This window comes from Neolamprologus brichardi, chromosome 9 (assembly GCF_056152115.1).
Source record: "Neolamprologus brichardi isolate AB-2024 chromosome 9, ASM5615211v1, whole genome shotgun sequence".
Lineage (NCBI taxonomy): Eukaryota > Metazoa > Chordata > Actinopteri > Cichliformes > Cichlidae > Neolamprologus > Neolamprologus brichardi.
Window position 1 is genome coordinate 31,137,270 of NC_142112.1, and position 14,745 is coordinate 31,152,014.

At 39.3% G+C, this 14,745-nt stretch overlaps 1 protein-coding gene across 6 annotated transcripts in view; it reads left to right on the forward strand.

Moving 5' to 3' along the window:
* The window catches only part of LOC102784658 (A-type potassium channel modulatory protein DPP6-like), a 252,396-nt gene that overhangs the window by 226,843 nt on the left and 10,808 nt on the right, over positions 1 to 14,745 (forward strand). For all 6 annotated transcript variants that reach the window (XM_006799205.3, XM_006799206.2, XM_006799207.3 and 3 more), the window contains 8 exons: positions 7,654 to 7,808; positions 7,958 to 8,055; positions 9,449 to 9,572; positions 9,660 to 9,698; positions 10,037 to 10,144; positions 10,468 to 10,559; positions 12,035 to 12,082; positions 12,160 to 12,278. In XM_006799205.3, coding sequence (XP_006799268.2) covers positions 7,654 to 7,808; positions 7,958 to 8,055; positions 9,449 to 9,572; positions 9,660 to 9,698; positions 10,037 to 10,144; positions 10,468 to 10,559; positions 12,035 to 12,082; positions 12,160 to 12,278 — 783 coding nt within the window. The remainder of the gene's footprint in view (positions 1 to 7,653; positions 7,809 to 7,957; positions 8,056 to 9,448; positions 9,573 to 9,659; positions 9,699 to 10,036; positions 10,145 to 10,467; positions 10,560 to 12,034; positions 12,083 to 12,159; positions 12,279 to 14,745) is intronic.

A 14,745-nucleotide genomic window follows, 5' to 3' on the forward strand; every position in this document is an offset into this window, starting at 1 on the left:
ACTTGATTGTTTGCCATCAGACAGCCTGTGCAGTCAACTTGACTGTGCTTGCCCGCAGGTTGAAGGGGTTGCACGCGTAATTGTTACAATGTACTTTTAATCTGTAATGCAGTCCCTCAGCAACTCCTGCTTTTCTCATTTTTTTTTCTTAGTGGCAAGAATTTCCCTCTTATTTTTAGGCTAGTGCGACTAAGGCTATGTCCACACGTACCCGGGTATTTTTGAAAACGCAAATTTTTCTATGCGTTTGCACCTTTCGTCCACACGTAAACTGCATTTTTGGTCACTGAAAACGGAGATTTTTAAAAACTCCGGCCAGGGTGGATATTTTTGAAAACTCCATTTTTGCATTTAGTGTGGGTGACAAAAACGGAGAAAGCGCAGCGTCAAAGGTGTGCGTATTTTTTGACGTCACACTGTGCACCACGTTATTGTTTCGGTGAAATGAATTTCTACAATACTGTTACTGTTAATTGTACTCTCTGTAGTGTTTAAATGCTTACATATACACAGTTACTGTCCCTCCACACATACGACTCGGTTCTGCTTCTATGCCCCAGCTTTGTTTACTTTTTCCCACCGAGGCTTCTAGACTTCTGATTGGCCAACATTTCTGCACGGTTAGGAATATATCGCCACCTGTTGCTTTGGCATGTTCCTAGCAGCGTTTTCCTTCATTTCTGAATCTCCGTTTTCAAAAATACCCGTGTACGTGTGGACGTAGCCTAAGCTAGTAGTCAATTTTCTTCCAGTTGACTCTTTTCCCCATAGACAGTGGATGGGGTTGTGCTGGTAATGACTGTAACTATGATTACATAGAGATACCCCTGACATCAAACAGGGTTACAAATTTTGAGGCTGAGGCTTTGAGGAATGAGGCTTTTATTAAGTTCATATAAATATAAATAAGTTCATATAAATCTATGCCAAAATGTCTTGGAACCAGCTGGTTTTGATGGCCTCATTATGCCAGGTTTTATTTATTTATTTATCTTCCTTTGAGAATGCACTAAAAGTCCTTTTCATTCCCATTAATAATAAATCTCTTTTGAAAAACTTGTGTTTGTAAGCCTGTAAATAGATTTGGCATTAGCCCAGATATGATGTAAGCATTTGCAGGCAAGCTTAGAAGCCTCGCCAGCTTGTCTAATGTTTACATTCATCAGCAAGACTGCAAGGCAGAAGACTTTCCATGCTAATGACTCAGGCCATCCTCCAGCCAAGGTCAAACTGAGGGTCACACTGCTGCTGAGGAGGAATGAGGTCTTAAGCTGTGCCCGTCGCTGTGCAGCAGATTTGATGCTAACGGGTGAAAAGGTTGGCAAATAATCTCCCAGGGATTGAATATCCTCTTGCTTGCAATGTTGTCTTAATCCATAAACGTGTGTGTGTGTGTGCTAGTAATGTGCAGACAGCAGAAATGGAGAGAGAAGGGAGAAAAGAAGAAAAGCAAAATTAAAAAAGAGGAAATGCAGCCAAGAGTGCCATTGGGCTGTGTGTAATAGTCGTGTGTTCTGTCATCTGTTGGCTGTCTGATTATTGAGGCTGTACTGATACTGACACATCCTGCAGTGTGACGCAGCCCAAGGAAATGGCTGTTTATTAGGCTCTGGTGTGCCCAGATAAAAACCTGCTGTTGCTTTGATTTTACTTGTTTGCCCCTTAGATATTTGGCTAGATGAATGTTTGCATCGAGAGGCTTGTTTGTAGGGGTGGTTTCTGTTTATCAGTCTGTTTGTGTCAGACTCTGCCGGAGATAGAGTAACCACATAATCAACACTTGTGCACTGGAAAGAGAAAGATTAATAAAGGGTGTGAAAATATGGGCTTGTCTGAAACAGACGGGAGAAATAGTTTGTCGGTGGATGTGAGTCATGCTGTTTGGAGATTATCAGACAAAATAAGATCCGTGTTGTCCAACCTTCTTGGCACAAGAGAAACAGTGATTGTGTGATTTCTTTTTTAATTTGATCTTTATAATGATTTGCCGATAAACACAACTGACGATTCTTTTGTCACTTAAGAAACATCTGAAATGTTTAGGACTAGACTGACAACTTGTATTTGGACCTTCTACTTCTCAATTTTACCAATTGTGGTAGTAGAGAACTGTTTTAATCGAGATCATTTTTAGCACATTTCTATGTGAATTTCAATTGTGTTGAGTTACCTAAAATCAAACATCCATCCATCCAACCATTTTCTTCCACTTATCCCAAGTTGGGTCATGGTGGCAGCAGGCTAAGAAGGATATCACAGATGTCCTTCTTCCCATCCACACTTTTCTGTTCCTCCTGGGGATTTCCAAGGTATTCCCAGTCCATATACATTTGGGTCTACCTCACCTCCTCCCAGTTGGGCATGCCCAGAAGACCTCCAAAAGGAGCCACTCAGTAGGCCTCCTAACCAGATGTCCAAACCACTTTAACTGGCTCGTTTTCACATACAGGAACAGCACGTCTACTCCAAGATCCCTCCAAAAGTCTGACATCCTCGTCCTATTTCTAAGGCTGAGCCACCCTTTGGTTGCTTGTATTCGTGACCTTACTCGTTCGGTCATCGCTCATATTTCATGACCATGTAGAGGGTGATGGTTGGGACACAGTAGACGGACTGGTAAATTTAAAGCTTCAATTTTCAGCTTAGCTCTCTCTTCATTACAACAGTCTGGTACAACACCTGCAGTACTTCTAGTGCCACATCAGCATCAGCAGTACTGCCACAGCTCGCCCAACTCTCACTTAAATTAGACACTTGAATTACCTTGCTTGAAGTCTCTCTTCCCCAATCCAGAGGAAGCATTCCCTCTGTTTTCTGGCAGAAAACCATACCCTCAGGGTAGAAGGTGCTGACTTTTATCCCAGCCATTTCACACTTGGCTTGAAACCAGTTCAGTGCATAGTGAAGGTCACGCTCTGATGAAGCCAACAGAACCACATCATCCGCAAAAAGTAAGGATGCTGTTCTGAGGTTCTCATAGCAGACACCCTCCTCACCCTGTCTACACCTTGAGATGTGACAAAGGGTAACCCAACACTGACTGAAAATGTGCTATCACTTTGGTTAGACATGGACCTGAAGTCCAGGACAGTGAAGTCTAATTGTTGTTTCTATTGTAATATCGACAGTCATATTGCAGTCATAAAAATAACAAATACTGACAGTGAAGCTAATAAAATGAATAATTATTTTTGGTCACTTTGTTTTCATTCATGAGTGCATCTTCTTGTTGGTGCTCAAGAGGTACTAGTGTAAGAAGTTTAGTGTTTTCTGTTGCATGTGTAATGAGGCCAAAATTATATGTAATTACGTACCTGCAATTGTTTAGATTCAGTGAAACATTTTTACGTTTAGGTCCAACTTCAAGCTGCCCCTGTGTATAACACTGAACTGACTGTATTTACTTCTAGTGCTCTGACAAAGGCTCTGTTCCAAAGCACGTATTTCTTTTTTGATGAGACAGATTGTGAGTATTTTGTTCTCGCTGACTAGGACATTTGAGGTGTGGTATTTTTTCTTTTTCTTTACCTTATCCTATATTTTGTGGGGAGTGTAGCATTAAAGTGGTACTCATAAGAGACCAAAGAAGTTACAAAATTGAAGAACTTTAAGCTCAAAATTGCTGGACCTTATGTTTTGCAGACTCCAGTTCAGTAAGTGTCTGCTATAGGCAGCAGAAGCCATAACGTTATGTCTGGACTGGACACTGTTCAACTTTCTGAAAAAAGTCACTATCCTCATGAGGTTTGAGGTCTATATTTCAAAGTAAATTGGCTCGCGCCTTATAACTAGAAAAACTAAATGCCGACTTTACAAAGCGTGTTTGAGGAAAGAATAAAAACATGCGTCAGTTTAACCTTGTAAACCCACAAATGCTGTTTTCTGCAGTCATCCCTCTATTTTTAAAAACTGCAACATGTTCACATCACATCTTTTTGTTAATGTGCAAAATGCTGGGCTTATGTTGAAGCTACTTATCAAGTTCTTGGTTAGAGGAAACTCTTTGCCTTATCATGTAAAGTGTCCTGCTCTGACTTGTGTTGCCAGTTGATGCTAGATAAATATAACTGAACTGAAATGACAGGAAGTGAACTGTTGCAAAAATGTGTAGCTGTAAAGTGGCTAAATCCTCTTGTACCTTTTTTAAATCTCCTTTCTGAATATAAACCTGCAAAACCAATGCCCTGTAATACAGTGTTCATCCTTCGGTTTCCTAAGCCAGAACTACAAACAGATTATTTGCAGGCTTTGTAGATGCTTCGCAAAATCTCACTTCTTCTGTCATGTGCTTCTCTGCTAATGCTTAATTATCGCTTGCAACACATCCTCAATCTGCACACTGATAGTTGTGCTGTATTTAGTATCAGCTCCTTTATTGTCATATTTTTGCGGCGCTTTGGCTGGAAGACTAGATTTTCATGCCATCTAACCAGTTTGGTTGTTGGCAAGCCAGAATAAAGGGCTAGCAGTGCCTGACCATGCCAGGTATATGTAGTTCTATTCAATTCCGTGCTCTGTGGTTAAAATTCACTTAATTGGACATGTCAAATATTTGAACTGTGCAGTTTTTTGTTTGTTTGTTTGTTTTGGCAGAGGTGACTGGGGGGTTAATGCAAATGTTATAGCTCGTACAGATACAAATGTCAAAAACACAACTCATCTCAGAGAGAAAAATAGCTGGACTCCAAAACAGAGGAGCAGTGACCTAGAAGTATGCACCAGACACTAAAGACAAAGGTAGGCTTTCCCTCTGTGCTGCATTGCTTCTTCACCTTGTGTTTGGCATGCATCTCTGCTGCCCTCTGTTGGATGCATGTGGCCATTTTTTTCTAAACACTCAGAAGGATTCGTGGTGTTATTGTGCCACAGTTTACGGAATATTTGCAGCATTTTTATATTTTTTGTATCCTGTTAATGTTTTTTTTTTAAATCAACTATTTGCAACCTTGGATATCTGATTTTCTTCTTTTCTTGTTAGCTCAGCTTTCCTGATTCTGTCACCTTGCACTCATAATTTCCCAATGGCCGCTTGACTTATGGCATCTCATGCATTAATAATGTCCTCTACTCAGTGTATAATGTAGTCTGCACACCAGGATGGAGAACATGGACAAAGGAGATGAGCCTCCGACAGCTCACCTTCGTATTCGTCACAATGAGGTGGGCGATGTGATCTCATTCAATGAGATGCGATGTGATCTCGTCAAAAAGACGGGAGATGTGATCTCATTACTTAAGAGAGAAAATGAGAGCTGGCTCATTAAAAGTGGTTCGCTCACAGCCTCTTCTCTTGGTTTCTCTTTTGTCCCTGCACATTCTTTTGTAATCACATACCTATCAGGACACTTCCAGAGACGTAACTGCTTTCTCCTTGACTGGCCAAGGTGACTGGGCGTCCCCAGCCGAGTGGATCTGACAGCTCGGCCGTTCCACTCCGCGCGGAAAGCCTTTTAAGCCGCCGCCGGTGAAGTTGGCACGCAGCGGTAGAATTGGCCATGCGGGAAATCATTTTTATATTTTATTTTATTTTTCATCATTTGAAAATGCAATCAGCGCTTTGTTGTCCTGTGCTGCTCTGTTCAGCATCAGACAGTGAGATCCAATCATTCCCCACTGAGCACTGCCAGCAGGGTGCAAGTGGGCACACAAGGGAGACTAAAAGAGCAAAGACTAATGGGACTAAAGGCTTCCATTAGCCCTTTTCCTTATAATGTTACTTCCGCAGGGATGTGGATTGTTTCAGGTTCTTTAAAGGAACCTATTCAGCTCATTTTCAACTCATATTTTTGTTTCCAACAACAACAACTCTCAACAAGTGTAGCTTTGCATGATTCACAATTCACAATAATTCTTATATAACTTACACCGACCCTTGGTGCAGCTACAGTATATTCCCTTCCTTCTCTCTATACGCCAAGGTTCTTCTGATTGGTTGCGTTTGGCAAACAATAGTTTTGAACAGCAGGTGGGTGGGCCTTGTGTTTTGACAGTAACTGAGATTTCCATGTTAGGGATAGCCCCACTCTTTAACTTCATACAGATCCAAGCATAGTAATAACTGCCTGAAATCGAGTGTTTAGAAGCACTTCAAATGCTCATTTTAGCTAATTTGAGATAAATTTACTTCTCCATATGCTTGCAATAGATATATGTACATATAGATATGACAAAATAAGGCAAACAATAGTCTGAAACAGTGAAACACATGAAACAGTGTCCATCAGTAGAAAGTTACAAGCACAACTACTTTTGCAGAACTGTGTAAGAGAACAATGTACATAGGCGTTTGTACCGGAGGTGTTTGACAAATGATGCTGCATATCAAGTAATTCCACCAAGCGATGCGTGGTTAATGAAAATGCTAATTGGTAGTTGATGTTGTTAATTCCCCAAAGCCAGCACCCAGTCCCACAGATAAACAGCATTAATGAAATTTTAATTGCAAAAGTTGATATAAATGTAGCTAGTGGCAGGCTGTAACAATGAGTCGGAGTGTTTTTGATACCGTCTGCATTGTCGCCACAGACTTAGTAATGAAGTAGGATTGTCAAGGCTATGCTTTATGCTGCCAAAAAGTTCCCTCAGTGAGCTTTTATTTGCATAATTTCCTAATGAGACACTCTGTGTTGACAGACGCAATTGTGTGTGTCTGTCTGTCTTTGTGTTGCAAAGGAGATGAAGGACCTAGACTGCTCTCGTTTCCCCATTATTCTCTCTGTATATGTAAAACAGGAGTGTCTGTGATCGCTGTGTTATTTTATGTGGACACGCTTGCACACAGAGGGGCTCGGGGGAAATGTCTAGGTCACCGACCTGAAATGAGCTGAGCCTCTTGCTGAAAATGGTACACACAGAAATGTAGTAACGACCCAGAAAGTTATCTGCGCTGTGGTACCTGGTGAGAAAGTGCTGTTAGGTTTATTTCAGGGAAATGTAGCTGAGTTCTATTTTGGTCAGCATGCTGTGTACTGAGATTAAGTGCTGTTGTGATTTATGACTTCAAACTTTTGGGTAGCAAGTGGTTTCACATGTAGGTTTAACAGAGAGTGAGTGGGAGATTCCAAATTTAGCAGCTCAGGCACAAAGTATAGTTGTATGTATAGTATGTTGCTGAGAGGACAAAAAGGGTAACTTTGAATCTTTTATCAGTTTGATCAAATTAGGGAAATAGTCAGCAGTAGTATTTTAAAAATAATCTTCAATGCTTCTCCTTCCCCTATTCATACAAACACTCACCCACCAATTGTGGCTCAGTGTCCTGGCCAAGGGCACTTTGGCATGTGGAGGATTTAAGAAAAACTTGCTCTTTCACCTGAATAGTTGAGGGATTTTCTACTTTCAGGAGGGAGTTATCATACTGTTTAGCCCCGACTTATCAAAAGGAAAAGAAAGTCAAGCATAAGTCACATATGCTGACCAGTGGGAGAAAGAAAAGGGAGGCAAAACAATACAAATAGTGCTAGTAAATAAAGAGCATTTATAAATTTCAAAATGCAGTTTTTCCCCAGAACACCTGCTCCATTATAATCCCAACAAGTAACAACCGTGTGATGCTGTTGGCCTGCAGCTATGTAATTAATTTTTGTCTTTGCTGTTGGATTGTGCCATTCACTATGATTATGATTGATGGTCATTTTCTATTTGCTCTTCCAGAGGAGATTTTCCAGTCCCACATTGCCCATTGGTGGTCTCCTGATGGTGCCAGGTTAGCATACGCCACCATCAATGACACCTTGGTGCCCAGGATGGAGCTGCCAATGTTTACAGGCTCACCCTACCCAATAGGGAAAGAGTACCATTACCCTAAGGTATACTTTTTCCTTCTTTAAACATCTGTACTGATGCAGATAGTATAATGATAGAAATAGAATGGTTTAAGCGAAGTGTTTTTATGTTTTGCTTTGTTTTTTTATGGGACATTATGCTCAGTTACTCACTTTGTTTTCATTCTGATCAGGCTGGAGAGGAAAATCCAGTCATCACTCTTTATGTCGTCAACCTTAACGGCCCTCTGCACACCATTGAAATGAGGAGGCCTGATGATCCCAGGATAGGGTGAGTCATCCAAAACTATCAAACAGTCTACCTCTGTGCTCAGTCAACCGATGCACATTTTACACATCGTAGATTTGGCTCAGATTTGCAGTCACATAAAACCGGTGGATAATCATTGGCTTTTTTTTTTTTTTGGCATATCTGTGCAAACAGTCAAGATGTGATTGCAGGACAGACTTTAAGCTTCAGTTAAAGAGGGTTTATAACTTTTGTAGGATTTAGAGTATTTAGAGTCCCCAATTCAGAGACTCAAAGGTAATTGGACAATTATAATTGTGCTGTAACTGTATGATTTTCTTTAAAGTGCAATATATTTTGAATAATTTGGAGATCTTTCTTCAAACCCTTGCCAGACATAGTCTCTACAGCCTTTTCTCTTTTCTCCTAAATGAGTTAGTAAACTCTTTAGACACCCAACACTTGAGGAACAACATCCTGGACCTTAGATATCAAAGGCTTTAAAAAAACACGTCACTCCCCAAGGAGGCTTTATAGGTGTACTTACCTTAGTGACATGACTAATATATTTTCATTTATTAAATAATGCAGATTGCAAAAAAAGTGACTTTTTAATTTATATTTCTTCTTTTTTTACAGTGTTTTATTTTGTCACATTTGTATATTTACACAGTTTTCTGTGTAACAAATACCACAGAATAATTTTGCTACCACATTCTTGTGGCATGTCTCAAGTCAGCACAATTCTTACACTAATATGTTTGAATGGGAAGTATATTTTATCTACAGAGTCACTATAACAATCAAGAAAATGGACCTTTTTATTGTCAGCCTGCATATGTTAACCCAAATCTTAGTCTACTGTTCTACAGATTACTAAATGCCTCATCCTAAATATTTTTTAATTAATCATTAATTATGTATATTATGTAAATCAGTAACAACAATAACTTAAAATTTAAAGTAAAACAAGTAAAGGTTAAAAATACATCTAATCAGGGACTTGATGTAAGCAGCTTCCCTGCCGACCCATCCAGGATCACAAATCTGTAGATCCTAAATATGAGTTGTATATGCTGTTATCATAGGTGATGCAAAGCAATATGGATTTTTGGATAATAAAATATTTTTGAATACAGTATATTACAGAGTCATAGTGGGTATTTTTATTATGATATGCTGCACAGACTGGGGAATTTTCTGTCCCCAGTGATGCATTTTTCCTTAATAGGGTGTTGTGTGTAGTTCCATTAAGTTTAATGCCTCTATTTAGTCTCTTCATATTTACAGCCTATTTTTCCACCTCTTTATACACTGCTTGATTTCTCTGTGTTCAGATGCAACCATTTTCTCACTTTTTCCATCATCTTATTTTTACCCGCATTGCAGCTGATACCAACGACAATAAATGCTAAATATGCTTTCTGTTTGCCAGTGAGTACTATGTGACCATGGTGAAATGGGCCACCACCACCAAACTAGCCATTAATTGGCTGAACAGAGCACAGAACATCTCAATCCTCACACTGTGTCAGGCTACAACGGGAGTCTGCACTAAGGTGAGCACAGTGTGTGTGGCACATGTGCCGCATGTATGAAAGACTGTTTCTTTATCCCAACTGAAATCTGTTTATCTGTTTCTACAGAAACACGAAGATGAAAGTGAAGGGTGGCTTCACAGGCAGGTGAGAATGATAATACACACGTGTGTGTAAGGTGGATTTAGAGTATTAAGGCACTGAGGTACTTATCCTTTCCTTTGTAGCAGTCATTAAATTATAGCCACTGTTTACTTGCTTTGTTGCATTTCTTGCCTGACGACATGCACAGTCATTAAATTCAAGCTTTAAATTTAACATGGCTTTGTTCCAAGCAGTGTATGCTGTCTTTTTAAATTATAATGCGGGAATGCCTTTGTATAATTACTGCATTAAGCAGCCTGCGTATTTAGTTGTCTGTAGCGGTCTTTATTTTATGTCTTGTTAAGTGAAAACACTTAGATCAACCCTCTCTGTGTATTCAGAATGAGAAGCCGCTTTTTTCCAAAGATGGTCTGAAGCTGTTCTTCACACGGGCCATTCCTCAAGGAGGCAGGGGCAAATTCTTTCACATCTCCATGTCCATCTCCCAGGTGAGAGAATATTTGTATGCCAAGTATTTGCATCACTAACACGAAGTTAACTTGGAACTGATGAACCTTTCATATCAAACTTTCAAAAAGTGTGGCCCTTATTAATGAAAAATTGTTTAAATGACATTTTGCATACATAGTCCTTCTAGATGATTATTTCCAGCAGTTTCTGTCACCTGTAAATTGTCAAGGTGGTACATCTGGTGTTTTGTACAGTGATTGTAGTGAAATATTTGCCCTGTTTCTGTCACATACAGAAACTGTTGGTGGCATTGGAGGATAACTATCATATTTTTGCTGTTTTTTTTTCCCTACACCCACAGCCCAACATTAGTACAGACACACTGCAGTCTATCACATCTGGAGACTGGGATGTCACTCAAGTTCTGGCCTACAACGAGGAGAACCAACTAATGTGAGCATGCACAAACCCCCAAGCTGCCACCAGAACTCAATCATACTAAAAAGCATGTTACCACACATTTGCGACTGTTTACATTTACTCTAGGTTAACATATACTCACCACCCACTCTGTTAGATACACCTGTTCAACTGCACATTAACGCAAACATCTAATTGGGTTATTTAACCTCAATAATATCTGCAGAACTTCAAACCAAGCTTTGAATGGCAAAGAAAAATTATTTAGCTTACTTTGACTGTGCCGTGGTTGTTGGTGCCAGGCAGGTTGATCTGTTGATATTTACCCTATCAGCTCAAAGCACTCTTGGAATTCTACCCTGACCACTGGCATCAACGAGGCATTTTCACCCAGGGAGCTATTGTTAACTGGATATTTTTCATTTTTTTGACCATTCTCCGTAAACCCAAAGAAATGTAGATGAAGAGAGTATGGAAGTCAACAGTAACTTAAGTAACAACTCACTACAACCAAGATATGCAGAAGAGAATCTCTGAATGCACAACACATTGAACCTCGATGGGGTACAGCAGCAGAGGACCACACTGAGTGCCACTCCAATAAGCTTAGAATAAACTGAGGTTACAATTCACACCAAAATTGGGCAACAGAAGATTGGAAAACCCAAATGGAATTCACAGTCACCAGATCTGGATCCAGGTATCACCTTTGTGATGTGAGGGAACAGGAGATTTGCAGTGTGGCATCTGCAGACAAATCTGCAGCAACTGTGTGACGCTATCATGTCAATATGGACCAAAATCTCTAAGAATTTTTCCAGCACCTTGATGAATCTGTCATTAAGAATTAAGACAGGATTGAAGGCAAAAGGGTGCCCAACCCATAACTTGCAAGGTACGCTTGAAGAGTCTTATGTGGTCATAAATGATAAACAGATAAACAAGTGTAGAAATTCAGCACCATGGACAGAGGCAAGCCCATCGTTTCAGTGGTTCGACAATAAAATTATTCTTCATTTTTATTATAGGTATATACTGGATATGATCTTTAGGACTGAAATATTGGGAAATAGATGCTCTACTGTGCCACCTCAAACAATTCCACACAACAAACTGCCCTGAATGCACACACATAAAAACCGCCTTGAGTCTCCATTGCACCCATGAGGAGTGTGACTCATTCCCATCATTCCCTGATAATTACACTCCCACTGTGATCTGACTAGCATGACTTCACATATTTATACCCTCATCCAAACATATATAGAAACACAGTTCCTCTTTTTCCCTGAGAGTTGCAGGGATTTGAAAAAATCCCAGCCAAATGGGTGTAAGATTTGTCCCATTTCTGGGTTCTTTTATAAAACATCTTTTCTAGTCGGGGTATTACTGGGGTAGTCCCTAAGCTGACTGGGGAACACAGCTCTGCTAAAGTCACAGAGTAGACCAAAAATAACAATTATACATGACTGTCATTCCATTTTTGCATTTTTTATATGTTTACACAGATACTTCTTGAGCACTGAAGATGGTCCAAAGCGAAGGCATCTGTACAGGTAATAGCTGTTCGAACTTAGACTGCACTTGAAAAACTAGTAGCTTTAAAAACAAACACTCATATTTATTCCCATAGTGCGGACACATTTGGTTCATTCAACCGTCGCTGTCTGACCTGCGCCTTGTCCAACAGCTGTGGATATATCAGTGGCTCCTTCAGCCTCAACATGAGCTACTTCCTGCTCAACTGCCAAGGTAGTAGCATGTTTGAATTCAGCCTCTGTTTAGCTTATCCACTTAAAGATGTCACACAGGGCTCTCTTTTAACCATGAAGTTACAAAGTGCATGAGTGCAAACTTTTATTTATTTTTATTACATCACAGTGTGCCATGTGCAAGGAGACAATGCAATTCTGTGATGATAAATCAGCCATCATATAAATGGCCAATCCTCCAGTTTGCATTTCTTATTTATTTATACTTTCAGGGACAATACACATTAATCAACATTACTACAAGTGTACCAGTGGGCTATATTACCACTGGGTAATTTTTCAACTGTTGACCCCTGGCCAGATGTTAAATTAGCCTTTAAAAACATACATGAATATTTAAAAGCCTCAAAACAGTAAAAAGCTTTAGAAAGAAGAAGTCGAAAGAGAAGTGCAGGCTGTTAAAATGCAACCACATAATATCCTGTTGTATTACACATGATAAGCAAAAGCCAGAGGGTAAAAATTGGATAAAATGTCATATCTTATCATAATGTTAAGCTTTAAAATTTTGTTTGTTTTGAAGTTTATATGATAATAAATTAGCTACACTTAAGAGAATACACATCCAACACTGGTATCATGTATGTGTCCTTTGACTTACTGTAATAATTTAATCAAATAAAAGGGATCGCTTTTGTGGTCATTGCTATAGGTGTGTCTGTTGGCTCAAAGTGGTTTCTCTCAGTAATCTGTAGCTTGGTGTACTTGAATGCACATTCAAGTAATGCTTTTATTAAGCTTCAACATCTGTCTGATTTATTTTCCCCCCTGAGGGAGTATGTAATTGGTTCTGTTTGATTGTCTGTTTGTTAGCAGTCTAGGGTCCACAGTTTTCAAGATATCATTTTCAAATTTTGTTTGATGGTAGATGCCAATGATTTCATTTAGGTTAAATCAGGGTCACACCAAATGTGAAAAATCTCCAAGATCAGTTTTTGTAATATGATAAATCAAGTAATAGATCATATGAAAGAGCATGGAGAAAGCTGTACGGGCATTTTTTATTTTTTCAATTTGATGGCCTATAACGTTACATCACATACAAAATTATAATATATATAATATACATTATAAAACATATAATTTCATGTATTTATGTATATTTTTACAGCTTATAGAAGCCAAGGATTTCAGCCAATTCTGCTCCAGTCATATGTGTAAAGACGATAAAACACACCATTTTAGTATATAATGCTAATAGGTCAAAGGTCACAGTCACACAGATTAGGAAAAAGCTTTGGTTTCCACTGGATCATCTCCAAACTTCAAATCATTGTTGGACATAAGCACTTTCTTTGAGCTCTTTAAAATATTTTTTCAGTACAGCAGTGTATGACTTCACAATGACACACAAAGGATTCATATATCACGCTAGATTTCCATGTTAACAGTACTGGACCACACAAGTGATCTATGAAAACGATGATGTCACGATGGAGATGTCATTATTGAAAATTAATGACATCAGCATAAAATATCAGCGTTTTAGTGGAGCCCTTGCCCTTTGGGGGGAGTTGTGCAATAGTGCTCTTGTATTACTACCACTTTCTCATTGATGTACAATAACATGTATACAGTGCGTGTACGATATTAAAACCTGTAATGATATTTTATATACTAATCATATGTTTTGTATGTAAATGTGAGCAACTGTAGCTCGTAAGTGTAGCAAAGTCTTTGAAATGAGGTGAAGTATATATAAAACATGCAGAACAGTACTTAGAAATTACACTGTAGTAAAAATGTTTCTACCAATTTTCTTTTGGTGAGATGTTGTTGCTAAAATGATTTCATATTTCTGTTGTGTTGCTGGTAGGTAGGTAGTAAAAGTGACAGCACTGTGGCAAAAACAGAGCCGGTGCTTGGATGACTTTACTTGTCACAATGTCTAAAGCTTCTTTCACCAATAAAAAAGAGATCCCATATCATTGCACTTCTCCTACCTTTGATCCATTTATTCAGTGCTGGGTACTAAAATATCAAAAGAAGAGACAATCTTCTCAGAGATCAGAGAAATATCAAAATGTCACAGCACTGTTGTCATGTCGCAGCAGAAACTATGTCTCAGTCTGACTTGAAGCCTGTAGCCTCAATATTTAATCACTGATGCAACACTTCAGTGTCAATACTTGCAAACTGATCACCACTGATCTAAGATCAGACTTGAACCGACCAAAATGCAATCAAACCCTTTGTGCTCAACCTCTGACAGCCTCTGACAGTCAATAATCTTGTACCTCATGTATTTGTAGTGCAGTTCTTTCCTTCACAGCCTGCCTGTGATCTCATGTGATGAGATTATAATATCATAATTACGAGGAAAGGGAGTGCGAGGGAGAGAAAAAGGAGCCAGGGAGAGAGCGGCCGGTTTGCTCTTCGACAAATACAACCACAGTGTTCCTCTATTTTATTCTCAATTTGCTAAGTGCATCAATCACTTCATTCGC